General features: G+C 56.4%; 1 protein-coding gene across 1 annotated transcript; it reads right to left on the bottom strand.

The window, feature by feature from the left end:
* Positions 1 to 6,553: 6,553 nt before the first annotated feature.
* Positions 6,554 to 21,902, bottom strand: Ttc34 (tetratricopeptide repeat domain 34). Its single transcript, XM_051171445.1, has 8 exons — positions 20,939 to 21,902; positions 16,369 to 17,197; positions 14,545 to 14,770; positions 13,036 to 13,240; positions 11,855 to 12,021; positions 9,860 to 10,130; positions 8,916 to 9,130; positions 6,554 to 7,213 (listed from the first exon to the last, which is right to left on the bottom strand). The coding sequence occupies exons 1-8, from the start codon at positions 21,807 to 21,809 to the stop codon at positions 6,692 to 6,694; spliced, it is 3,306 nt and encodes a 1,101-aa protein (XP_051027402.1). The 5' UTR covers positions 21,810 to 21,902; the 3' UTR covers positions 6,554 to 6,691.
* Between the last annotated feature and the right edge of the window lie 4,855 nt (positions 21,903 to 26,757).

The following is a 26,757-nucleotide window of genomic DNA, read 5'->3' as shown; positions in this document are numbered from 1 at the left end:
TTCCCCTGGGCTCTCCGACTTCCCCCGTCAGCCGGTTCTGGGTGGAAAGCACACAGCCCCTGCCTGGGCCGGGAGAGATGCAGCTGGAGCCGGAATGGCCACACTGAAGCTGGCCTCTGCTCTCAAAGCTGGGAGCTATGCCCTCCTCTTGGGGTTCTTCTGATGGGACCAGGGGTCTGTGAGTGCCAGGGACCCCTGTGTAGAAGGGGGGCATCTGCCAGATGGTCATGATAACCATTGCTTCTCAAAGTCAGTTTCTCTCCTGTTCCATTATCTGACATGCCCCGGAAACTGAATCAGGAATGCCACTGGTGGCTCAGGCCCTGAGCTCCTTGCCTGTTCCTGCTGGAATCCAGGAGTTTCCGGGGTGGTGGTGGTGGTGGGGTGGGCAGGCAGGAGAGTGTGTGTGTGGGAACCATGCAGAGAAAGAGGGGATCAGCCCCATTACCCATCGGGCTGTGAGCAGATCTGGTTATCATCTTCACCTCGTGGGGAGGACACTGTCCTGAGCCTGTTGGTTGGTGACAGGTTGCTGCAGTGATCAGAGCAGGTGGCTTGGGTAGGGATGGCTGCAGGACAGGTGACGGGGAGGTTCCTGGATCCCTGAGTGCCCCTGAGAGCCCCACTTCTCCTCCCATTCACTGGGGGATCTCAAGGGTCTCTGTATATCGTCTTCCAAACGGGAGGGGGCTCAGGCACTTCTGACATAACGCTCACTAAGTTGGCATGGCTGTCTCTGGTAAGGTGCAGCGTGGGTGGGGCCCTGGGTCTCTTCAGTCCCTGCTTCTTGGCTGTCAGTTCGCTGCTCCCTTTCTGTCTCCTGGAGCACTTGTGGTAATTCCTCTGGGTGCTCAGGCCATGGCCGTCTGGCCCCTCGCACCCTTCCCATGGCCTCTGCTTTCCTTCAGTCTCACTCCCAAGTTGTTGAAGGCAGACTTCGGAGTTGCCCTTGACCTCACACTTTCTGATCCTAGGCCTTTAGTACTGCTGCAGTCTGACCCTGCCTCCCTCTTTCCCCTCCACACCCCCCCCCATCTCCCCGCCCCATGCTCCCCACCCCCGCCACTCGCTTGCTCCATGCTGCCATCTCCTTGAGCTGCAGCTAGAGACCTAATGAGGATGTGTCTCCTGTTCCACCCAGAGGGGACCTCTCTGTCTTGAAGTCAGATGTCACTCTCTCTCTAGCCTTCCTTACAGCAGTGCTCCACCCATCATCTCGGGGTGCCTTGGACCTGCCACCTCACACTGTGCTCCCTACCACCACGGTTTCCTTAGTTCCTCAGGCCCCTTTGTCGGGATGCCCATCTCCCAGGCCCCTAAAGGAGAAAAGTGAAGAAAGCTGCATTTTCCAGGGGCCTTCCCCGACCTGGCTCTCACGTTCCACCGAGCAGACCTTAGTCCGCTCCTGTTCTGCATCGCCCTACGGCACAGTTCCTTAACACCACGTGCCTTTATTCATGTCACCCCTGGGAGAATAGCAGCAGGTCCCTCAGGGGTGGAGCTTCTGTGTCTTCATGTGGAAAAGCAAATGAAGGAAAGAGTGAGTGGATGGGTGAGCGGGCAAGTGTGTGTGTCAACCCTGGGCCTGGCCTTGGCAGCTCACGTTCCAGCAACCTGTTCTGACTCTGAATGCATTAGCTAACACTCTTCCGCATTCTGCTAGCTCACGTCATTCTGTCCTGCAAACTTCATTTCCTGCTGAGAAGGTGCTCGAGCACGTGCAGGCGCGCGCACGCACACATATGCATGCACACACATGTACATACACATGCATGTACACACACATGCACGTACACACAAACATCACACACGCACGTACATACACACATACACACCACATAGATACACAGACACACGTACACACACATACATACATGTACATCACACACATGTACACACATGTACACACACATGTACACACACGCACACACATGTACACACATGTACATATCATACACACACACACACACACACACACACACACACACACACACACACACACACACACAGCACCAGGTAGCCCAAGGCAGGTGTGGGTGACTGTGCTGAGGAAAAGGAAAAGGAATCAGTGTGTCCAGGCCCTAAAGTGGGTCTTCATCTCCCTGGTGATGCTCCAGGGGACTCTGGGTTGTCAAGATGAGGAGGCAGGGGCGTGCCAGGTAGGAAGAGGCATCAGAGGGGCTACCCAACAAGGTGTAGGTGCTGAGATGCTGAGGTGCTCAGTGTCCTCCTGAGTGAAATGCTTGGGTTCACAGAGGGTGCCACGACAAACCTTAGGTGTCAAGTATGATGGTTGTACGCCTGGGAATCAGCATTTGGGGGGCAGAGGCAGGAGGATTTCTGTGAACTCAAGGCCAGCCTAGATGACAGAGTAGACTGTCTCAAAACAAAACAAAACAAACAAGGCGCCATCCAGGGAAGCAGTGGGCTCAGCGAACCTCACCTAGTGATCTCAGGAGCAGCAGCCGCCACTGGGCAGGTCCCTAAAGGCTGGGTTGGGATGTCTCAGAGCTGGGGTGAGCTGGCCAAGGTGGGCTCCGGGTGGAGTAGAGCAGCGGTCAGGCAGATCTGGCTGCGAGGTCACACGGTACTGGCTTCTAGCCCACCTTTGTGATGGCGTGAGCTCCTTGGAGATGGTGACATACCCAGACATTCCATGGGCTTTGGTGTGGGGGAGGGGCAGATGCCCTTTCTGGCACAGGGGCCCTGCTGATTGAGTATTCTGACCCTCTCTTCCCAAAGGCCCCCCCATTTTCCTCTCATTGTTTTTTTTTTCTCTAGTCCTAAGGGACCCAGGGTCTACTAGGAAGGAAAGCCTATGGCCCGTTTGGCCTGAGGTAGGGTTTTTGTGGCAGGCTGATATGAGCGGCTCCTCCTTGGGTGTTCTTCCCTGCAGTCTCTGGGTGGGGTGGGGTGTTGTTGTGGGGGACTTGGCTTGTGGGTGAGCTGTGAATCACCTGCAGACTCTAACCAGGGGGCCTCCCGAGGAGCTGAAGAAGGGGCGTTGGGCTCAGAGGCTGTTTTCCAGATCCTCGAATATGAGCCAGGAATATGCTCAAAGAAAGTGGTAGGGCACTAAGCACAGGCTGACTTTGGGCCTGACTGGGTGGCCTATGGACAAGTGTTCCTGGTCCCCAAGGAGACTGCAGAGCTGGGTCCCATGAAAACAATCTCCTAATGGGGCTGTTGGAAACACTGGGTCTGTGCTCTGATGGCTTCTGAGGGTGGCCCATGGCCTGGGAGGAGGGCAGTCTCCAGCTGCAGCCCAAAGCTGGGCTCAGACCTGAGGTCCGGTCATTTGGAATTTCCAGTGGGATTAATAGTGACTTTTCTTTTGGTACGACAAGTTGAAAGCAACAAATAACGAATAACAAGAGCAGTTTAAGGAGAATTTAACTTAGAGGGTTTGAGAGGCTCAGAGCACCATAGTGGGAATGGTGTGGGGGTGAGGGCAGGAGGCAGCTGGCCTAGTTGCACCTGAGTCAGGAAATAGGATGTATACTTAAGGCCAGGCATAGAGCGTGGCCAAGCTTCACCTGAAGAGGCTCGAGTAGGGTGAGTTGAGGGCAGGGAAGGGCAGCTGTCTGATCTGACGGATGCCTCAGAACTTAGCCGTATGTGATCCAGAAGTTCTCTCTACCCCAGCGACACTAGCAACTTCCTTCCAGCCAATGGCTCGCGGTATAAAGTGGTTCTGTGGAAATCTCTGGCTTGGCTTCCGCCCTCCTTTGTGAAAATGGACATTTCCTGCTGCCTATGCAGGCAGGAAGCTGGCTGGTCCCTGGCCTCAGAGATGCTCTTGTCTCTGGCTTCGCAGCATTGAGACCAATAGGTGTGGTGACACACTGGCCCTGGCATTTCTTTATTCTTTTTCTTTTTCCACTCTAGTTCTGGAGATTGAGCTCGGGTCTCATGTCCTTGTGCGTCTAAAACAAGCAGTTTATAGTCCAAGGTGTTTCCCCAGGCCCTTACCGAGCTCTTATGAGAAAACGAGGGCCTTGAACAAGAACTGGCTCCTGAAACAAAAAATGGGCATGTTTGGATGGGCTGACACGAGAACTCAGGCCCCTCAGCCCTCCAAGTGCCCGTCCACCAGAAAGGTTTGGGGACACGCCTTTCTTACTTGAAAACCCCATGGCAAGTCAATGCTAAAAGACCTGTCTCTAGAGCCCTAGCAGATTAGCTTTTGGGAACCCCTGAGTGTGAATGGAGACCAAGTCGGGCCCTGGAGGCTGTGGCTCACACACTGTGACACCTTCAGTCCTGGGAAGGCAGGTGGGAGCAGAGTCTAGGGTGACAGGCAGCTGGGCTGCGGTGGATGTGTACACACAAGTGCCCTGAAGGGGACCCTGTTGTGTTAGATCACACTGTGCTGGAAGTGACCCATGGCTTTTTTGGTGCAGTGGAAGCTGTCATCCATGATCCGTAATAAGCTAGAGACACGAACCACACAAGGGCTGGGCACCTGCTTTGGAGACACGTGGCGTGGGTCCTTCCCACTCCAGCCAAACATAGGAGATTGTGGGTGGGAGTTTGGGGGCTGCAGACTGTGAGCTCCAGGCTGCTGGGGTGCCTGACCTAGCCTGGGACCGTTCCATGAGACAGTGTGTGGGCTGAGGGGCTTGGCCAGCTGAGACTCACCCCCCATCTTCAGGGACCAGAGGTCTGTGATCAGGGCAGGGGCGGTGGTGAAGGGACTCTGCATTTCAGTCCACTCGGGACGCTGTGACGAAAACACTACAGACCGGGGACCTTTTCAAGTGAGATTTACTTATCATGGCTGTAGAGGTAAAAGTCCAAGGCTGGGGCACTGCTGGGTATGTGGGGCAGGCCTGCCTCCAGGTTAGTAGGTGGCACCTTCCCAATCTGTCCTCAAACGCAGGTGGGCTGAAGGGTCTTACAAATCCCCGGATCCCTTCTTTAGGGCTCCGTCATCATGATGTATTTCATCCCCACCCGCATGCAAGACCCACGCTCCGGCACCATCTTGTCAGTAGTGGGATTTGAACACATGAATTCTGGGAACACATTCAGAGCACAGCAAGGTGCCAGATAAGTGGCGGTGTGTGTGTGTGTGTGTGTGTGTGTGTGTGTGTGTGCAGGAAGACCTCCTGAGATGGACCACACAGTGCTGGGTGATGCCCCCTTGTGGCTGGAGAAGGAGAGGGCTGGCAGGAACTTTGCCAGGCTTGAGCACATTCCTGCTTAGAAGGACAAGACTGCGATGTCCTGGAGTCGAAGAAGATGACAGGACACCTTAGGTTGAAAGCAGGAGCAAAGGCACAGGGTGGGGAGGACATGCCCAGGTGACAACTGCCTGCCACTTCCACCTTCCTGCCAACCCACCTTCAGCCACCAGGGTTCAGTGGCCTTGACTTTGGTTCCGCTGGGCATTGGCAAGTGTCTGCAGGGCCAAGGAACGCGCAGGTGGAGACACGGATGCGTGGTGGGTGAAGGGCAGCCTGGTGGAGAGGCGCACTGAACTCTTCTAGTGATCACGGTGGGGAACGGAGGCAGGAGCCAGGGTGCGCTTCCCAGAAGCCTCTCTAGGCTCCCCACTCTCCCTGTGGAATGCTCTGACCCACTGAGGCATGGCTTGGCAGGTCTCAGGGCTTAGCAGGGAAGACGGCTCCCACACTGCCCCGTGAGGGATGACCAGGTAGTGAGGAGGCCTTCACAGGAAGGGGCAGCTAATACTGCTCAGGTTCCTTCATCACTCGCTGGGGATGTGCGGATCAGGAATCCATATCTGAGCCTGGGGGATGGTCTGTCCGGGAAGTGAGACTGTGGGTCTCCATGATGCTAAAGACTGACGGAGGAGAGGCAGAGAGAGCAGCCCAGAGCAAAGGAAGTGCATAGGACGCAGACACAGTGCCCTCACCCTCCACAGGACCACAGGACTCAGACACAGTGCCCTCACCCTCCCGGATAAACCCAGGGAGGCAGGTTTTGGCCTCTTCACACCAAGCAGCCCTGTGCATTGCAGTGAGTGACTGAAGTTACTCCAGCCTGGTCTCTGTGACAACTTTGGTGACAACGGTGTAGTGAAGGTGATGGGCTGGAATCCCACTGATGGGGGGGGTGTGGGTGTGGGGTGCAAGACAGGGGATTGCTGCCTGAGATATCCAAATCACAGGCCGATGACTTGAATAGGCCCAGGCCAAGTGAAAGCCTGGGAGCGCCCGGGGGCGTGGGGGTGGGGGTCCTCAACCTTATAAGGATTCAGGGAGCTGGGGAGGAAAGGGCTGCCTGGGCTGTGCCTCCTGGCATCGTTTCCTGGTGAATGACCTTGCTGGGACAGTTTCACACCTGCGGCCAGGAATCTAGAGGGGGGGGTTGATAGGTTGATTCAGGAGGAAGTCCAGACCCTGTCTAAGTAGTTTCCTTCCCAAGGAGGGCTCCCTGGGCCAGTACTTCTTCCCTTAGGCCCGGCCCTGCCTGAGGTGCCAACCCTGATCTTGCCTGTGACCGCTCCAAGCGCAGAGTGCTGCTGAGGCTGCCCACTGCAGTGTGGCTGTGAGCCACGTGGCACAGCTGCTCCGCATGAGCAGGAACTTTCTCCTTTACCCTGTGGCAAAAGGGCAGGGGAGGGTGGCCAATGGACAGAACAGCTCTTGGATCTGGGGAGTCAGGTGCGCCCAGGGTGTGAAGTTGGGTGACAGTGGGGGGAGTCCAGTGGCTCAGCTCCTGGTCAGTGTAGTCTGCAGCCCGAGGACGCCTCCTTGCGAGCCCTCATCTTCAGCTTCCTCAGCCCACCGTGGCCGGGATCCACTGTTAGGCCAGTCTGGATGGCCGTCCAGGCCTCCTCATAGTGCTGGTCCTCTAGACACTGCTGCCCATGGATCAGGAACACGTCAGCTGTGGTGGCCCGGCCTGGCTGCTCTGACAGGCTGCGTTGAGCCTGGGCCGGTGCCAGGGCCAAGGCCTGGGTGAAGGCCCCTGCAGCTCCACTGTTATCCCCCAGGCTCAGCAGCAGGCGACCCCGGGAGCAGAAATCTTCAGTCCTCCCTGGCAGGTCACTGTCGCCCTCCTGCAGCACACGGTCCAGGTCCCTGAGTGCCCGGTCATAGTCCCGCAGCTGAGTCAGGCAGGCCGTTCGGAGACGCAGGTGATGAGGACTGTTGCCACTGGCCAGGATGGCCAAAGAACAGTAGCCCAGGGCCTGCCCCGGATGTCCTAAATCCAAGAGGTTGCTTGCTTCCTTGGCAGCGGCCTGCGCAGGGGACACAGGGAAAGAGCACGGAGTTAGCGTCACTGCGCAGTCAGCCTCTGATGGTGTCTGGTCCCCTCCCTGTGCAGAAGACTCACACACTTCTGGGGGCCTGGTCACGGGTACGGGTGGGGACCCTAGGTAGAGGACTTCTCCTGTGACTAGGGCTGCCAGTGCCTCAGCATGTCTGCCTCCCCTTGGTCCTCGGGCAGCGCTGTTTCTTGAAGAGAGGCAAGTCTGGACCCAAAGTTGCTAAATGTCTTTACCTCCTCTTCCCTGACCCTTGCCACTGTGAGCGCAGGCAACTTCATAAACTCGCTAGATTTCCTGCAAAAAGCTACAAAGTACCTAAGGCGGGCCTTTGAGTGTCCCCCTCTCCCCCTTTTAACTGCACCGGGCTTCACAGCATACAACGCCCCTTAACGATAAATCTTTGGGAGGAGGGGAAGCTCAGAGCATCCCAGGGATGCTACACACCACAGGGAGCAAACACCACGTGTCAGTTGGTTAAGTCAGATGTTTTTGCTAGGAGGGCTGAATGGTTCTGGGGCCTAGAGGGAGGGGGCTGGCTTTTCCTCATGGGGTGCAGTGCCATCTCCCCGCATTAGACTGAAGGCTCCCAGGCAGGCGCTGAGGCTCGCACAAGGGCACCTGCTCTTCTTGTTCTCTTTTGTGTGATCCTGCCAAGAACGTCTTGCCCTCCGTGCTGCATGGCCCATGTTGTTGCAAGGTACAGGCAGAAGAGGCTCAAAAGCCATAGCAAGCTCTAAGCCCCGCCCCGCCCAGCTCGGGGAGGGGCACCAGCCGTGCAGGCGCAGTACTGAGGGACTGCTCTTGGCTGGGAGAGACCGCAGCGTGGCAGGAAGCTGGGAAAGGCCACTTCCGGGCTGGCTCTGTCGCTGGGCAACCGAACGCTGCCTTGCCAGCCCCAGCCCCTGCGGTAGTAGACCCCTAGGCCTTGGGATTTCCCCAGTGTTTTGCCCAAGTCTCCATTTTCTGCTTGAACTCCAGGACGTACCCCGCCCCCCCCCTCCCGCCCCCCTCCCCAGCAGAGATCTTAGGATTCCCAGTCCTAGAACTTGGGAAGTGGGATTCCCCTCCTGACCCTTTTTAGAACTTCAGGATCTCATGCCCCAACCCCGTCCAGTTTTGGGAGACTCAGTTCAAGTCCTGCTGGCACTGCAACCCATGTCCCCTTACCAACCCTGCTGTTACGGGCCATTCTCTGATACGCCATTTTCCATGTCATTTGACCGGCAGAATTCGTTGCAATGTAGAGAGGGAGGCATTCGGAGGGACACTTGTCCTAAGTCACCTCTTGACCTGGGTCCCTCTGACCCCAAGACTTGGATTTGTGCACCCTCTCCTGGTCTCCCCAGCCTGATCTGAGTCCTGGGCCTTGTACCAGGATGAGGTGCCCCAGGCCAAGTCACCTGTGGCGTGCCTTCACAAGCCGAGAAGCAGGGGTATTGTTTCCAGAGATCGTACCTGGTCACCTAACCCCAGATGCAAGGAAGCAAGCCAGCAGCAAAAGGGAAGAGCTGTCCTCTCTCTCTCTCTCTCTCTCTCTCTCTCTCTCTCTCTCTCTCTCTCTCTCTCTCTCTCTCTGTGTGTGTGTGTGTGTGTGTGTGTGTGTGTGTGTGTGTGTGTGTGTGTAGCTATGACGTTTGTGGTACTGGGGCAAGGCTTGTGGGGTGCTGCATACCTGTATGAGACTCTGCTGTTCTGGGGGTTCAAGGAGACGCAGCAGGAAACTGAGGTCCTGAGTGTCTGTCTCCGCCAGGCGCTGCAAGTCACGGGCAGCAGCTGACACCTGCCCCATTTTAAGCTGGAGCAGGCCTCGCCTGGCCTGGGCAGCCTCTGATGATGGGGTGAGGTGTAGAGCTTCCTGCAGGTGGGTACCAGCCTCCTGATACTTGCCTGTGGGGACCAGGAGAGGATGGTCAGCAAGTGTGGTTGTGGCTGGGGCCAAAGCATGCCCAGGAAGGAGGACAATCTAGCCCTAGGGAACCCCTCTGGTCTCCCCTACTCTGTCTTGTCTGAGGTCCAGTTGATGGTTGCAGACTCAGCCTCAGTAGGAGCAGAACTGCGGGGTGGGGGGGGGGGCAGTCCCCTGAAGTCTTTGGAGGGCAAATGCAGGTTACAGAGAGAACTTCCCTTCAAACAAGGAGTGACAGGGGGACCTGCATGGCACATGTGGATGTACAGGGGTGTCTTCCTTCTGCCAGCAGAGGGATGAGACTTAAAAACCCAGAGAGTAAAGCCTGGTGTGGTGGCGCATGCCTTTAATCCCAGCACTCGGGAGGCAGAGGCAGGCAGATCTTTGTGAGTTCGAGGCCAGCCTGGTCTACAGAGTGAGTTCCAGGACAGCCAGGGCTACATGGAGAAACCCTGCCTCGAAAAATCAAACCAAACAAGAAAAAACCCAAAGTTGCCATTCCACAGGCCCCACAGTGTGGTAGGTCACAAACCAAACCAAACCAAAACAATATGAACAAAAAACAAAACAAAACAGGGAGTTGCCACTCCACCGGGTTGTCGGTCACAGGATTTGGAGCCTTCGCGACCATAGTCTCTTTCTCCATAGAGAAGAACACTAGAATCAGAGTATGGGACAGAGCTCCATGTCCTCTGCTCTCGCATACGCACCCAGCCCTGTGAGGATGTCTGTGAGAAGCAGGTGCCAACTGGGCTGTGCAGCGTTGATTCTAATCAGAGCTTCCGCCATGGCAAGGAGGCCCTGGGTGTCCTCCTCCCTGAGGGGGGGTCCAGCGTCCAGCCACTGCTTCAGGAGGACCCGGCAGTGGGTATGGAGGCCATGGGTAAGGGTCAACTGAACTTCTGGCTTCAGGGAGTGGATCTCAGGGATCACAGTGCCTGGGTCCAGCTTCAGGGCAGAGACCATGTCATCCACAGCTTCCTGCAAGGCAGAGCGGGGGTGGGGTGGGAGGACAGCCCTCACTCCCATCAGGACTTTCTTTCCTCAAGTTCTCTCCTTGGAGTCTCAGAGGGTCTGTGCCACCCAGCTTCCCAGCTTCCCTGCTCTGACTATCCGTAGTCTGCCTACCTCCAGCATTCACTGAGGAATTAGTTAAGATCCACTACTTGCCCCGAGGGCTTGCATACTTATCCACGAAGACTGAGGCAGGGCTAGCATGAGAGGTAGGATTACCCAAAAGTGGATCTCTGGGAATGTGACTCCTGCTCCCTGCAAGTGCTTGTGGGAGAAGAACGTGGGGTCCTCAAGTGCACCCTGATGGCCGGAAGGCCTGACCTTGCTCACCCTCATTCAGTGGAAGGGGAGGTAGCACGCTGGTCTCCCTTACTCCTGTTTGTCCAGCCCCAGGTGGCCAGCTGCAGCTGGCCAGCCCAGGTGTGTGTGTGAGTGGGCTGGCACCTGCAGCTGGCCAGCCCAGGTGTGTGTGTGAGGGTATGGGCTGGCACCTGCAGCTGGCCAGCCCAGATGTGTGTGTGTGGGGGGGTATGGGCTGGTCCCTGCAGCTGGCCAGCCCAGGTGTGTGTGAGGGGGTATGGGCTGGCACCTGCAGCTGGCCAGCCCAGGTGTGTGTGTGGGGATGGGTTGGCACCTCCAGCTGGCCAGCCCAGGTGTGTTGTGTGTGGGGGGATGGGCTGGGACCTGCAGCTGGCCAGCCCAGGTGTGTGTGTGGGGATGGGTTGGCACCTGCAGCTGGCCAGCCCAGGTGTGTGTGTGGGGGGGATGGGCTGGCACCTGCAGCTGGCCAGCCCTGGTGTGTGTGTGGGGATGGGCTGGCACCTGCAGCTGGCCAGCCCAGGTGTGTGAGGGGGTATGGGCTGGCACCTGCAGCTGGCCAGCCCAGGTAGGTGTGTGGGGATGGGTTGGCACCTCCAGCTGGCCAGCCCAGGTATCTGTGTGGGGGATGGGCTGGCACCTGCAGCTGGCCAGCCCAGGTGTGTGTGTGGGGATGGGTTGGCACCTGCAGCTGGCCAGCTCAGGTGTGTGTGAGGGGGTATGGGCTGGCACCTGCAGCTGGCCAGCCCAGATATCTGTGTGGGGGATGGGCTGGCACCTGCAGCTGGCCAGCCCAGGTGTGTGTGAGGGGTATGGGCTGGCACCTGCAGCTGGCCAGCCCAGGTAGGTGTGTGGTGATGGGTTGGCACCTCCAGCTGGCCAGCCCAGATATCTGTGTGGGGTATGGGCTGGCACCTGAAGCTGGCCAGCCCAGGTGTGTGTGAGGGGGTATGGGCTGGTACCTGCAGCTGGCCAGCCCAGGTGTGTGTGTGGGTATGGGTTGGCACCTGCAGCTGGCCAGCCCAGGTGTGTGTGTGTGGATGGGCTGGCACCTGCAGCTGGCCAGCCCAGGTGTGTGTGTGAGGGTATGGGCTGGCACCTGCAGCTGGCCAGCCCAGGTGTGTGTTTGGAGATGGGCTGGCACCTCCAGCTGGCCAGCCCAGGTGTATGTGGGGTATGGGCTGGCACCTGCAGCTGGCCAGCCCAGGTGTGTGTGAGGGGGTATTGGCTGGCACCTGCAGCTGGTCAGCCTAGGTATATGTGTGGAGATGGGCTGGCACCTGCAGCTGGCCAGCCCAGGTGTGTGTTTGGGGGATGGGCTGGCACCTGCAGCTGGTCAGTCCAGGTGTGGAGGTGGGGGTATGGGCTGGCACCTGCAGCTGGTCCAGGGCCAGATGCACAAGGGCTCGTCCACACAGAGCTTGCACGTTCCTTGGTTCCTCTCGGAGCATAGAGTTGAAGTCAAATATGGCGGTCTTCTTCTGACCCAGGAGCCCATAACAGCGGGCTCGGACAAGGAGGGACTCACTGGCTTCACTTCCTGAAGAAAGAAAGTGTTCAGGATGCAGATCACACGTGTCCAGGGTCTCATCTAGTGTCCAACCTAGGCAGGCACAGGGGCACGAGGTCCATCCATTCCACCGGGGCACCAAGGCCAAGCCAGGCTGCTAGGGTGCCTGGCCACACGGTGGGAGAAGCCCCACCAGGAGGGGTGGTGCCTGGGAGGACTGGCAGGCGGTTGGCATGCTTAGGAAGGTCTATGCCTTTGTTTTGGGGGAGGGAGTAGCCAGGGGTTGAGTAGAACATGTTCCTTAGGCCAGGGTAAAGAAAGGAAGCACCTGGTACTGTGTGAGGCTCGGGGTGGGCAGCAATTCCCAGAGAATTCTGGGAGGTAGGGCCCTTCCCCAAACAGAATGCCTCCACCACAGCCCCTGTGTACATCTGTCTAGTGTCACTCTGCCACCCACTTGGGGCCTTGACCTTTCCCAGTCACTGGTGACCTGCAGGAATCAATTCACTCACCACTCCCCTTCCATCTCCCACGGCCTCACTTCCGCTTACTCTGAGGAGCAAGCAGTGGGGAGGTGCCACTACAAGCCACCAAGAAGCCACTATGATCTGAAGGAAGGTTACCTTACTCCCACCCCTGGCTCCGCCAAGCTCTAGGGACTTGTACTTGCACCATGGCACCTGAGCACTGCACTCCGGCACACTCAGAGAAGGCCTGCCGCAACCCAGATGGGATGGCTTGGCTAGGGGTCCAGGCCAGGTATGTCACCACTGTGAAGGGCTCAGGGGAGCCAAGGTCTGGCCTATGCCTCAGAGTGGAGTGTGCAGGGGACGGCAGTCCAGGAGCAGGCGGGGGGCTCAGCTCGCCTCGGCCCTTCTCAGGCCAGGGCATTCGGTACTAGTTGCTCCTGGTAAATGGCCCATCTTGTCCACACCGTGAAGGCTTCATGGCACAGGCTAGTGTGGAACAAGCCCGTCCTCAGAGTTCATGTCCTCCATGCATCTGGCACAGGATTAAACCCCCGAGACTGGAGGGAATTCCTACCTGCAGCAAAGATGGCCAAGGAGAGGTAGGCGATGGCTTCCCTCGTGTGGACCTCACTGTCTGGCCCACCTGGCCGTGCCCGAAGTATGCTTAACGCCCGCATGTGGCAGTGGTCTCGCAGCAGCTGCAGGTCCTCCCGATGGAAGATGTCCAGGGCGTGCTGGAGACAGGCCGTGTCCCCAGACTGAGCTACCTTCTTCACTAGCTGTGGGGGTAAGGGCAGAGCCATCACATCTCTCTCCCTCCCGTGCCCTATCCAGCACTTGCCGCCACTAGTAGAGCCTGGCAGGGGCAGGGGCGGGGGCTCTGTTTTTGAGCACTGGAAGGTTCTCCATGAATTGCAGCCCTGGCCGTTTATGCTTTGGAGGTATGTTTGTCCCCATCCACTTCCTCCCTCCAGAGCGGGGAGTGAGGAAACGCTTGGGAGTGGCGAAAGCCCACCCTGCAGACAGCAGGGTGAGGTGGGGCTCTCCTTTCCCTGAGCCTTGGCAGCCTCCTCCGTCTCACTGGTGGAGACCCCATCCCAATATGCTGGCCCAGCGAAGGCTTGAACAACACGCTTGAGCGACGGCTCTTCCAGACAGCAAGGGACTCAGGAGCTGCCAGAGAGCCGACCAGGCTCTAGGTGTCCTCAGGCAGATGTAGCTCCTCCTCCAGGGGAGACACAACTCTGTTTCCCATGAGCCTGGTGCAGACCCTGTCCCTGGCTGAGGATTGGTTGGTTCCAGGGTGGTCTTTCTGCCCAGGGGGCCAGGGTTCCAGCCAGGTCAGAGAAGAATGAAGAGGCCTGTGGTCCCTCGGCCCAGACTTCGAGGCCCAAGATACCCAGAACATGACCCATGGATTTTGGTACAAAGCAGAAAGCCCAAAACACCCGAGCCAGGTCTTAAATCTCCCCTGCCATTCTCAGAGCAGTGGCCTCTCAGAGGCCGGCAAGCACGGGCCGCAGGCCTTGTAAAACCCATGCTTCTATCCCAGGCAGAGTTACATTCAAAGCCCATTTTATCTGGGAGAGTTGAGTAGGAGCTCAGCCTGTAAACGACTGGCTGTTGGCCACTTTTTTGTTTGTTTTTGTTTTTCGAGACAGTGTTTCTCTGTGTAGCCTTGGCTGTCCCGGACTCGCTTTGTAGACCAGGCTGGCCTTGAACTCACAGTGATCCACCTGCCTCTGCCTCCTGAGTGCTGGGATTAAAGGCGTGCCCCACCACGCCTGGCTTCAGCCACTTCTCATTATACCACAGCCAGAGGAAATATGGGAAGTGCCTACTGTAAGCGGGCACCTCCCAGGTCCTGGCACCATCTTAGACAGTTCCCTTGGCCACTGACAAGAGCAGGCACAGCTGAGGAGGCCGAGTGAAGGCTCACCGCAGGTGGTGGAGTGGGATTTAGCGAGGACTGTCTATCCCAAAGTCTAGGCTGTAGGGAGCAAATCTGGAGCCACAGGATGCATGGTGTCCCCTGTAGAGCTGTGGCCGTTCCAACTGCAGCAGCCCGTGTGGGCCTGCTCACCTGGTTGGCATCATAACAGAAGCCTCTCCGCAGCTGAAGCAGGGCCAACCGCACCAGCACAGGGGTTGCCTGGGGTCTCCGCGACAGGGCCACCAGCAGGGACTTGTGAGCATCATCCAGGCGGCCCAGTCGGTACAGGGCGTCAGCTGCCAAGAGGCAGGAAGTCTCATCCTCAGCATCCAGCTCCATTAACATCATGGCCAGCTGGTACACACCGTGGGCATCCCTGTGGGGAGAGTGGTCCCGCGTGGGTGGGACAGGCCTTTTCCTGCATCTCCCATCCCGTCCATTGCTTAAGAGGCCTCACCTCAGGTGGATCATTTCCCCATCCATGCCTATAGTCTGGGCCGCCCCTTTCCCTCTGGGCAGCAGGAGGAGGACCTCACCACCGCTCTCCAGACCCCTAGCCTGCCCTTCCTTCACTCTCTCTCCTGCTCTTTTCACCACTCCATGGGGCAGGGGCTATTCAGAAGTAAGGACCTACCGGGGCTGGTGGTGCACACCTTTAATCCCAGCAGTCGGGAGACAAAGGCAGGCAAATTGCTGTGAGTTCGAGGCCAGGCTGGTGTACAAAGCGAGTCTAGGACAGCCAAGGCTAACACAGAGAGGCCCTGTCTCAAAAAACAAAACAAAACAAACAAACACGAGGAAGTAGGGACCAAAGCTCCCTAAGTACATCCAACAGACCCTGACTCAGTTTCCTTTTTCTTTTTCTTTCTTTCTTTTTTTTTTGGTTTTTTGAGACAGGGTTTCTCTGTGTAGCCTTGGCCATCCTGGACTCACTTTGTAGACCAGGCTGGCCTTGAACTCACAGCAATCCGCCTGCCTCTGCCTCCCGAGTGCTGGGATTAAAGGCGTGCGCACTATGCCCGGCTCCAGTTTCTTTTTTTATAAACACAAGAATTGACATTTCAGCTTTGCTGGGCTCAGCATGAAAAAGCCTAACCACAACAGCAATTCACACCAGGGCTGAGGAAGCTCATGGGGGAGCTGTGGGGTGTGGATTGACAGTGGTGGGTGCAGGTTAGGCAGCTGGAGGGGCACTCATCGGGCAGCAGGGCGCAACCTGAGTCTGGGAGAGCAGGGTGGGCAGCATTCGAAACCAAAGACCCTTCCTTGGAGTGGCCCACTGACCCAGAGCTACACCTGTTCTCCTTTTAAGACATGGTGTAGCCGAGTGGTGGTGGTGCATGCCTTTAATCCCAGCACTCGGGAGGCAGAGGCAGGTGGATTGCTATGTGTTTGAGGCCAGCCTGGTCTACAAAGTGAGTCCAGGACAGCCAGGGCTACAGAGAGAAACCCTGTCTCGAAAAACCAAAAATAAATAAATAAATAAATAAATAAATAAATAAATAAATAAATGACATGGTGTAGTGGAGACAAGGTGTCACCAATGTGTTTAGCAACAGAAATAAACTTAAAACTCAACATCTACTGAGGTGGGACACAACGCTCCCTAACTTTTCGGTTTTGACTTTTGTTTGTTTATTTTGCGTTTTTGAGAAACAAAGTCTCACTTTGTATGTAGCCCAGGCTGGCCTGACATTCACTATGTAGCTCAGGCTGTCCTCATGGCGACCCTCCTGCATCAATCCCCAAGTGCCAGGGTTGCAGGTGTGAGGCACTGCCCTCAGCTTGTTCCTAAAACTAAGGGGAGGAAGCTAAACAGGGCACCACTCTCTGAGACCCGGGAACCTGAGATCTCAGGCCTGGATTCAGATCTTCACATTTGCTCAGCGAAACCATCTAGCTGATAACGTCAGTTTTCTTTCAGACACATCCCTCCCTAGCTTTCTCCACCTCCAGCGCGGGGCAGGTTCTCACCCCTCCTGCGCCTGTGGAGCAGGGCGGGCTCCCTGCGCAGCCTTCCTCACGCAGCCTGGAGAGCGCAGCAGCATCCTGCGGCCCTCCTCGCGCAGCACTGTCAGCAGCAGTCCTCGCTGGTTCCAGGGCACGTAGGCTTTGGCGGCCAGCAGCGCCTCCTCCGGCCGCAGCCGGCAGGCGGTGACATAGTCCAGCGCGCCCAGGAAGGCGCTGCCCGCCAGCACCCGCAGCAGCCCACGGCCGCACAGCGCGCGCACGCAGCCTCCCGCGTGCGGCGACCCGCGCTCCAGCACCGCCTGGAAGTCCTCGCGCGCGCGCCGCGCATCGCCCGCGTGCAGCGCGCAGAGGCCGCGCAGTGCCAGCAGCGGCGCGTGGTCTCCGGCGCGGCCCCCCGCCCGCTCCCCCGGACGCCTGGGCCGTAGGAGGCGCTCACACTGCGCGCGAGCCCCCTCCACGTCCCCGGCCAGCAGCAGGCACTCTGCCAGGCGGGTCCCTAGAGCGGCTTGCGTCCGTGCGGGGGCCACGCGGAACAGGACGCGGAGCGCGTGGGTCACGGGAACCAAGAGCTCGCGGTCCGCGTCCTCGCGCAGCTCGCGGCGGCTTCGCACAGCCTCCAGGAAGCGGGCGAAGCCCGAGTCCGCAGCCTCCTGCGCCTGAGCCTGCACGCGTTCGCGGTCCTCAGCGGATAGCAGGGCCTGGAACTGCCTCCGCGCGCCGGAGGGACTCTCACGGAAGGCCTCCTCTAGGTCCAGTAGCGTGTCTCCCGCTGGGCCATTGAGGAAGAAGGCGGCGGCTGCGCGGGTGACCAGCAGGGCTGCCAGGTGCTCGCCTGAAGAGAAAAACAGGTGTGGTCCAGCCTTCTCACAGTTCCTTCTGTTAACTCAGTGCATCTACCCAAAGTCTGATGGTGACCTAGGGCTCCCGAGTTACAAGGATGACTCCAAGCCCATGGGCACCCGTGAGTGATGCCGCAGCACCTGTGCCAGCACCACAGCCAGCAGCTCTTGGCGCCACCCAACACTGTTTCCCCAGAGTGGTTCTTGTAGGCATCACCCCTCAAGTCCAAATAGGAGCCTATTTACATTTCTTTCCGCCTTGACTTTCAGTGATGGCCCTTAGTATCTTTTTCAGGGATGTAGCTCCACCCAGCCCACTCTGTGAAACTAGGTTCTGACTCTGACTTTGTAGGGTCACCAGTCTTGGACATCTTTGCCGACTGCTTATTGGGACCCAAAGCTTCCTTGTAGCAAACAGAGAGCAGAGGGCCCAGGAAGGAGGCGCTCAGCTATCTGAAGCCCGTATCTGAAGATGGGTGGACCTCGTCTTCTGCCTGAGGGTGATGGACGCTCCCCAGGTGTGAGGATGGGTGTGGTAAAGCCCACTACCAGATCCCTGAGCCCAGCGAAGTACCAACTAGTTTGCACAGACTGACCGAGAAAGCCATCGCCAACAGGGGTCGCTGTCCAGCCCTGCCGGCAGTAGCCAAAGGTGGAAACGAATGTTGTGAGCAGGTCAACTCTGGCCTCCACCAGCTGTTGACGTCACACCCGTATCTCTACTACCACACACATTAGATTTCCTAACTGTCCCAGTAAGGCTCTACTCATTTCCCTTGTTTTGCATATCGGGTAATCTCTATTGTATTTTTAAAATTGTTGTCTCTTTATCTGTATGACGATTTTTCTTTATTATTTCGCTTCTCAACTGATTTCCTTTTTTTTTTTTTTGGGTGGTAGTGGTGGTGGGCATCAAACCCAGTTCTGTGTTCTATTCCATATGGTTCACCACCAAGTTATATTCTATATGGCATTTTAAAAATTGTACACCAGATATTTGAGCAACGCTTTGTAAAGGCTCTGGATTTAGTTATTTTTGTTTTGTTTTGTTTTTTTGTTTTTTTTGTTTTTTTTCAGATGAGGGCCGGACTTTGTCTTAGTAACCAGTTAAGTTGTCTGGACTCAAACTCCAAATCCTGTCTCTTGCCTTCAGAACCCAGTCCGCTTTTCAGTTCCACCTGAGTGCTCGGCCGCCCAGCAGTCAGCCGCAGGCTTATAGTGAGACTTTGAACCTCATCCCTCCCTCAGGCCCTTCCCTCCTCAGGACGTTACTTTCAGCTTCCCTGAATTCTCTGCCTTCCCCCCAAGATGCTAAGGCCATGGCTTTCCGTTGTACACATGATTGCAGAGGTACCTAGAGGAAAGCCTCCAAGCTGCAGTCTTACCTCGTGTAGCCGCAGCATTCTGCTTCCAGCCTTCACCACCCAACCTCTCAAATACCTGCTTTTGGTATTTCATCTAAATTAGGCAGCTGCTACGGGTGGGACAGGTGCCCTGTCAGCTTGGTCCCCTGCCTGGGGACAGGTCTGCTGTTAGCTTTAGCAGTTTTGTTAGCCTGGGACTTCTAAAGTGCTATCCCACTGTTTTAATTTTAATTTTTCTGGGGCTCACTAATTAATTTTCTTTCCAATTGGGTGGTAGAAAGAAAATACTTTTCCATCGCTTTAATTTGCATTCATCTTGTTACCACAGTGCCAGCTATTTTCTACAGAAAACAGTTTTGTTTGCTATCTGTGTTTTCTCTTTGGGGAAAAGTTTTTTTTTTTTTTTTTTTTTTTTTTTTTTTTTTTGCCAATTCCACCTATCTATCTATCTATCTATCTATCTATCTATCTATCATCTTACTGATATGTAGAAATTCCACAAATACTTTGCATACTGATTAATTTTTCTGCCATTTATATTTTGAAGACATTTTCTTCTCTGAGTATTGTCTTTTCATCTTTTATAGTTGTGAGGAAAAGTTCTAAATTTTAACTTTATAAAGTGTATTACATTTTTTCACTGTCTGTCCTTTTGTTCAAAAGATTTATTTATTTATTATTATTAGTTTGGAGGGGGGACAGGGTTTCTATATGTAGCCCTGGCTGTCCTGGAACTTGTTCTGTAGACCAGGCTAGCCTCAAACTCAGATCTGCCTGACCCTGTGTCCCAAGTGCTGGGATTAAAGGTGTGCGTTATCATGCCCGGCCACAAGTCCTACGTGATGCAATGCACTTCTACATATTGCATTGCACCGCTCTGCACCTCACCGAATAGCACCGCATCGCATCACATTGCACCGCACTGCCTCACATCATCACAGCCAAGACACATTGCATCGCATCTCATTGCACCGCATCGCATTGCATTGCATCACCCTGCACCGCATCGCACCGCATCGTATTGCACCGCACTGCATTGCATCATCACAGCCAAGACACATTGCATCACATCACATCGCATTGCACCGCACTGCATCACATCACATCGCATCGCATCACATCACATCGCATCACATCGCATCGCAACGCATCACATCGCATCGCATCGCATCACATCGCATCGCAACGCATCACATCGCATCGCATCGCATCACATCGCATCACACCGCATCGCATCGCATCATCACATCGCATCACATCACATCGCATCACATCACATCGCATCACATCGCATCATCACATCACATCGCATCGCATCACATCGCATCACACCGCATCGCATCGCATCGCATCATCACATCACATCACATCACATCGCATCACATCACATCGCATCACATCACATCGCATCGCATCGCATTGCATCACATTGCATCGCATCACATCACATCATCACATCATCACATCGCATCGCATCACATCGCATCACATCACATCGCATTGCACTGCATCACATCGCATCACATCCCATCCCATCGCATTGTAACGCGTCATCACAGCCAAGACATAGAGCCTCCAGTTCACTCCAGTCCATTCCTCCTTGTACGTTGCCGTGTCCTGGTCCCTAGGGACCTGGCGCTCACATACACCGTCCCTCCTTGTCACCCCTGGGCGCCCTGTAAGAACCCTCTGGACAGCTGACCACAGACTGAAATCCACAAAAACCCAGCTAGCTGAAAGAAACCTTTACTCCTTATAACTTGATTATCTTAGGCGTTTTGTTGCAGGAAGAGAAATCTGGTGGCATAGTCAAGCCTCAAGGCTAACTCTTTAGGTCCCCAACTAACTATGCCCACAGCCCTGCCGCAAGTGACTCGGTGACACCTTAAGCTCAGTATTTCACTCTCTCTGTGATGCCTCCTTCCCGGTCTGTCTGAGAGTCTCCATCCAGCTTCCCAGGCTCCTCTTGATTTCTTAGCCTCCCACCTTCCCAGCACCCACCCTCCAGCCTTCGTTGGCTTCCCCACCGTATCTGCCAGCCTCCCCAGCCTCCATCCATCCTCCAAGTCCCAGCAGGTCTGGCCTCTCTCTGCCTCCCAGATCACAGTCCGGCGACTAGTTCAGTCTCAGCTGGGAAAGCCACCTCCCTTGAGAAGCTGCCTCTCCTCAGATGCCTTCCCTGACCAGCAGCCAGACCTGTGCCTTGCATTTAGAAATCAAGAATTTTGTCTGATCTTTCACTGATCTTTCACTGTGGTGTCCCCAGCCCCAGCCCCAGCTCTGGTGCCACCACAGGCATGTTTTAGCTGTGGCCGGAGTGACTGTCACCATGGCTCTTGGGGGAATGTGACTTGCGATGAGCTCTCCTACCTTGCGGTCTATACCCCATTGAGTCAGGCTGAAGGTCCCGGCTGCATGCTGCCAGGCAATCCTCAAACCTGCCTCTGTGAAGCAGGCCTTCAGGCGACATGGCATCCATCCAGCTGCCCCTGGGGTCCAGGGCCTCCAGGAGTCCCTGGCAGCTGGTCTCTTGCTGGCTGGCGCTACCTGTGGTCTTCAGGTGTCCTGAGAGGTAGTTGTGGAGGGTGCCAAGCAGCATGGGGAGGTAGGGCTGCTGGTGGCTATGGATGAAGGCCACTGTCCGGTCTGCACTGGAGGCAAAACTCTGAAGATAGGCAGCTACGCCTTCGCTGGCCTGGTCCACGGACAGGACCAAGGCCAGGGCACGCATCAGCTGCAGCTCCAGGGCCTGTTTGGCATGCGCATCCAACAGGGCGTTGCAGCGCTGCACCACCTCCGTGTGGCGCCCGTGGGCCAGCATGCCAGCCAAAAGGTACAGGATAGTGGCAGGGTGATCTGGGCAGACGGCGCCAAGGAAGGCAGAGGCCAGTGGCCCAGTCAGGGAGACCACCGCCATGCCATCCCAGTGGATAGCAGGGATCTGGCTGTCCCCACGGCACCAGGCCTCCAGGGTGGCCACCACAGGCGCTCCTGGAGCCTCATCCAAGACAGCCCGCACGTGCCTCGTGGCTGAGGGGGCGTGGCAGCTGAAGGCAGCCAGGTAGAAGGCTGTGGCTAAGGGCAGCTCCCCCAGGGCCAGGTGCCTGTCTCCCTCCTGGCAGAGGCAGGCCACGAGCCCCTGAGCTGACGTCATGCCCTCAGTCACTGCTGGCCCATGTTCGCTCTTCATGAGCACCTGTGGGAGGGGAGTCACAGTTCCTGTCTGAGGTGTCACGTTCATTTGTGTGGCTGCCCTGGAGCCTGGCCTCAGAGCAACCTCCAAGCTTCTGCCACTAAGTCCTCTGAATCCCTGCAGACCCCACTGGGTGGAACCTGAGGCCTGGCCACTACAGAGGTATTTGTGGCATATTCCCTGGGCAGGCAGGCTTCACCAGCTGGGCATGAGTTGTGCCAGGGCCTGTCAGGCTGGGTCTCAAGTTACTCTCATCTCTTGTGCCTCAGTTTCCTCCTGGGTCTAGAGGGATGGGCTCCTGCCTACTTGGGACAGCACTGGGGGCAGGGGGAGCGGGCAGCTGAGTGCTTAAGAGATCAGGAGCCTGGGTGGACTCTGGGACTCCTTGCTCTGTCCATCCTCACGAAGGTAAATAACTGCAGAGTCTCAGAGATCCAACCCACCTGCCCATGCCTGGGTGATGCAGGCTGAGGGCCAAGAGGTGCCAGCCAGTCTGGAGCTGTGTGGGAGCGCTACCGGATAACCATGGTCAGCTCTGAGTAAGACTCCGGGACTAACCTGCCTCCTAACCCTGCCCTCTGACCCCAGGAACAACTCTTGGCCCTTACTTTCCTGGTCGTCAGTGGAGAGCCCCAGCAGATCCTCCCCAACACACACGTGCACAGGTGCCTAACCTCAACACTCACACGCATGAGCTGAACCAGCCAGGTCTGGCCGTGGAAAGGCTCTGATGACTCAAATTCCTCATTGGGCCGGGCTCAGGAGTGGTGGGTGCAGCTGCTGGCCAGCCCCAGGTGTTCTGGGCCCCTTTAGCAACACTGACTGGCCCAACACTGCAGACCCAGAAGCAGGTGAGCCAGTCTCCAGTTTCCCGGGAGAGTGTCAACATCTCCAAGCTGCCTGGATGCTCAGCTGTGCCCTCTAGTGGCCCGACATGCTCAGGCTACGTCTCCACTGTAGTACGGAGATGGGAGGGCTAGGAAGGTAGGCCAGGAGGGCAGAGGCTCAGGAGCATGGAGCTTCCGGGTTCTGGGAGAACTGCCTTATGACTTGTGCTAGTCCTTGCCCAGCATAGTCAGGCTTTGTTTCTGCATCCCAAAACCCAGTCTTGGCTGCTCTGATGGCCTCTTTACCTCCCACACCACTCCCACCCTCACTTTACTGCCTGCAGGAGCCTGTCTACTTTGGTATCTTGCAGTCTTCTCTCTCCACAGACTGTTCCCTAGGGTTGCCCTGGCTATGGCTGTTGCTGAACCCCTTGGTTGGGGATGTCCAGGTCTAGACTTAGGAGGGGTCGGAGGGTTCAGTTTTAGAAAGAACAAGTAGAGGCTGGGTCCTGAGAATCCCTCCAGGCTCAGTCAGCTGTCCTGCGGGGCATGCTGGGTAACCAGTTTCATATGGCTGCAGAAGGGGTCTGTCTGCTTTGGGCAGCCTCTCCCAACTTACCACACCAAGGCTCCCACGTGTGGGGCAGCGTTGGCTCCTCTGGGGACTTTGGGGACTGGATGCAAGACTGCTGGGGGTGGGGTCTCTTCCTGGGGTGTGGCCTACACCCCGTCTGTGGAGGGGGCTGTGATACAAAGGGCCTGGACTCTGGGGGGGGGCGTCTGAGGATGTGGTGGGGGGGGCGGTGGTCAGCAAGGCCTCTTTCTTTTCAGCTCCTTGACATTCACAAAGGCACAGAACTCTTACAATCAGCCATGCTAAGGGCTTATTAAGAAAATTCCTATTATGTTACTTTGATTACTTTCATTTTAATTACCCTAATTAGGCGAGCTCTGTAATGGAGTGGGCTGTCCTGTGGGGCTGTTGGAAGGGCCTGGGGCACACAGGAGCACTGACTATGGCGGTCACATTAGCCCCGATCGGTCCCCTGTGTCCTGCCTGGGTGTATAGAGCCTGAGTGCCTGCAGGCACTGGCCAGATGGGCCGTCTTCTGGTTGGGATTGAGCTGCGACGGCAGCTCCCGTCTGAGGGCACCGTTCCTGGGTGCTGGAACCCACCTGTCTGCGCTGCCTTCTATACCGTGTGTGCATTTCTGATATTGTGGTAGACAAACACTGGCTGCTGGAGCTGGGTGGAGAGTCTGAGGCCTGTGGCTCCGAGCTTCAGAAGCTGGACATGGGAACAGATTGCATGGCTTCAGTCTCCCTGGCCTGAAAGATTTCTGTGTCTGACTATCTGTCTGACTCAATTCTAGCTGGCGGTGATCAGGATTCTGGCCCTGTGTGCTACATGGGACCTGCTGCTTTGTTGGAAATCCAGGGTGTCTGAGCAGGCGTGTCGGCCCCGCTCCGCAGTGACACCCCTTAAGCACGCCCATGAAAATAGTTGCACAAGAGGTGTTCTGGCCACGTGTCCACTTCTCTTGTTGATAGGTTTGGATCTGTGGCTGTAGCTGGCCCCGGGGGAAGAGTCATCGCAGCTCCCGAGGCTTTGGGCAGGCAGCGCCTAAGCAGGGCCTCGGGATGCCCTTCTTTGTAAAGATCTCTGGGCTGGTGACCAGGTCGTCTTAGGTGAGCACGGGACAGTGCAGAAGCCGACAAAACTGTCTGAGGCCAGCCTTGTGGGGGTGCGGGTCTGGTAGCTGTGAGTTACTGTTTTGGGACAAAGCTCAGAGGGCCTATAGGGAGTGCTTTCTCGGCTCTCCAGAGGGATCCTGGGAGCGATTGCTCCCGTAGGACACCTTCCCAGACTCCCGGTGTTCTCCCGAGACAGTGAGTGAGAAAGATCTGGTGCATATCTTCCAGAATTCGTACATCTCTCACACACCCATCCCTGCAACTTGCCCCTCAGATACTGATGTGCCCCTCCGATGGCTCAACCTCAGGGCCTAGGAAAATGTTCCCTGCTCCTGGTGAGGGTCCGAGCCCTTCTGGCTCCGAGCGCTGCCGGTGGTGCTGCAGCCAGGGTCGACTCTCGGGGGTGCTTTTCACTTCCCGCTGCCCTAAGAGCCAGGTACAACACTGGCTAATTCTATCAGCTGGGCCCCTGCCCACACCCACCAGCATCTGCACCTCAAGCATTCAGAGTGCCCTGGCAGGCTGTGAAAGCTACCCTGAGCCTCACAGCCACCGGGGCTTGGGGTACCCTCCCCCAGTCAGGGTTCTGTGTGACCTCACTCAATAAAGAACCCTTCAGTCTTCAGAAAACTTACTTGGGGCAATCTGGGAGTTACCTGATGGAGTTTCTGCCGGTCTTCCCTGTTGGCAGTGAGCAGGAATTGTAGGCAAATGACGGGTCTCTCCTCTCCTCTCCTCTCCTCTCCTCTCCTCTCCTCTCCTCTCCTCTCCTCTCCTTCTTTCTCCTTAGTCTAGACCCCGCCTCAGTTGAGCTCAGCTCTTGGCAGACATATCCAATCCACACCTGCCAGGGAGCTAGCTCCTCTTGTTCCCTGGGGCTCTTGTTCCATCCTGGGATCAATAATGTAGCAGGATGGGGGTGTCCTCCCCTTTCCAGCCACCTGTGCACCTGCTGCTTCGGGATGCTTCAGTCTCTCCCACAGGGGGTAGAGCCGTGAATGGAAAGCATATTACAGTGCCTGTGTCCCAGCATTTGTGGAGGCTGTTCACCTGGGGCTCCCAGGCTCCCTTGGCAGACTGTTCAGCTACAGACAGGGTTGTGCCGATGGAGGGGAAGCCATGGCCCTCCATGGCTGCTTTCCTCAGCGGTAGCCCCATCTTCCCAGGGATAACTGTGTTATGAAGCCAAGTGGTGGGCCCAGGCCCTAAAGTGGACAGTTGGCTCAGAAGTGTCCTGCCTGAAGACTTGGGTTTCTGGGTACCTGGCTGAAGGAACTGGGCTAGAGTGAGGAGACCTCCTCAGACATGCCTTCTGCGCAACTCTTCTGTTCCCACCCACGTTGCCTTATCGGCACCGAAGGGTAGCACATGTTCGAGTGTATCCCATCTCACCCCCTGCATGTCTGCAGCCCATCTGTGCCATGTCTGAGGCACAGCCCACTCACAGAGCCCCATGCAGATCCCAACCTCAGGATCTTCTCAGCCATCACGGCACCTGAATTCCTCAGGCCACTCGCAGTAGTCTCTTGTAGGGCCAGAGCTGACCTGGCTCCTCCATAAGCCTGCTCCTACTCCAGAGCCTTTGTATCACAGTCCCCCCCAAACATCCACCTAGCTCTGGCTCTGCCATGTGCAGATACATGCCTCTTACAAGCTTTCCCTGGTCCCCTCTGCCACCGTCAGCCTGGGCTCTCTTTGTTGGCTCCTTCCCTGGGATTCCAGTTGAGGGCTGCAAGCACTCAGTGGAGGAGGCCCCGGGTTAGCATCACCTAGCAGGTGCCTAGCAGGCAGTCAGGAAGGAATAGAGCAAGGGACAAATGTGGGGAGGAAAGGGACAGATGAGACTGTACAGGTTCCATCTAAGAGCTTCATGTGCAGGGGGCACCCGACACACACAGATCTCCCTCCCCAAAACTCAGCCCTGTAAGCAAACCCTGCCCGCTGTTGCTGGGCACAGTGGGTTCCGGAGCTCTTCCCCTTAACACCAGGAAGTACTCTGGCCCAAGAGCTGCCCAACTGTCTCCTTTACCCCCCATTTCTCCCTGAAACTCTGTCACCAACAGGGGGCAGGGGTGGAGGTGGGATGGGTCCATGGAGAGAGATTGATGGATCGGCTCCAGAGCTGCTCTGCAGTCTGTGTACACAGCCTAGATTGGCTTGAACTAACGAAGTTTATCAACCAGGCCACCAGGAGCCATTAATCACACGGAAAAATAACAGAGGGAAATGACTTTTTCAAAATGCCGTGGGTATAATGATCATCTCGCCCATTCTGCTAACTGCCGCCATTTGTGTCTGAGATACTTAAGTATGCAAACAGTAATTAACGTGGTAATGAACAGGGGGGCTCAGAGCCTCCCCTCCCTGAGCTCATTTGCATGTTAATTATCATCAGCGACCAGGGAAACAAGTTATAAACAGCCTAATTAGCAGCCGGATCATTTTTACAAGAAATCGCGTGCACTTTGACACTA

This window comes from Acomys russatus, chromosome 29, assembly GCF_903995435.1.
Source record: "Acomys russatus chromosome 29, mAcoRus1.1, whole genome shotgun sequence".
NCBI classification, from domain to species: domain Eukaryota; kingdom Metazoa; phylum Chordata; class Mammalia; order Rodentia; family Muridae; genus Acomys; species Acomys russatus.
The sequence above is the reverse complement of the archived record's forward strand: the minus strand, read 5'-3'. Positions and strand labels throughout refer to the sequence as shown.

Coding starts and splice junctions, on each gene's coding strand:
- Ttc34 (XM_051171445.1), bottom strand. CDS start 21,809: ATGAACGTGACACCTCAGACAGGAACTGTGACTCCCCTCCCACAGGTG. Junction 14,771..16,368: donor GCTCCACAGGCGCAGGAGGG/GTGAGAACCTGC, acceptor CTCTCCCCACAG/GGATGCCCACGGTGTGTACC. Junction 12,022..13,035: donor CTTGGCCATCTTTGCTGCAG/GTAGGAATTCCC, acceptor TTCTTTCTTCAG/GAAGTGAAGCCAGTGAGTCC.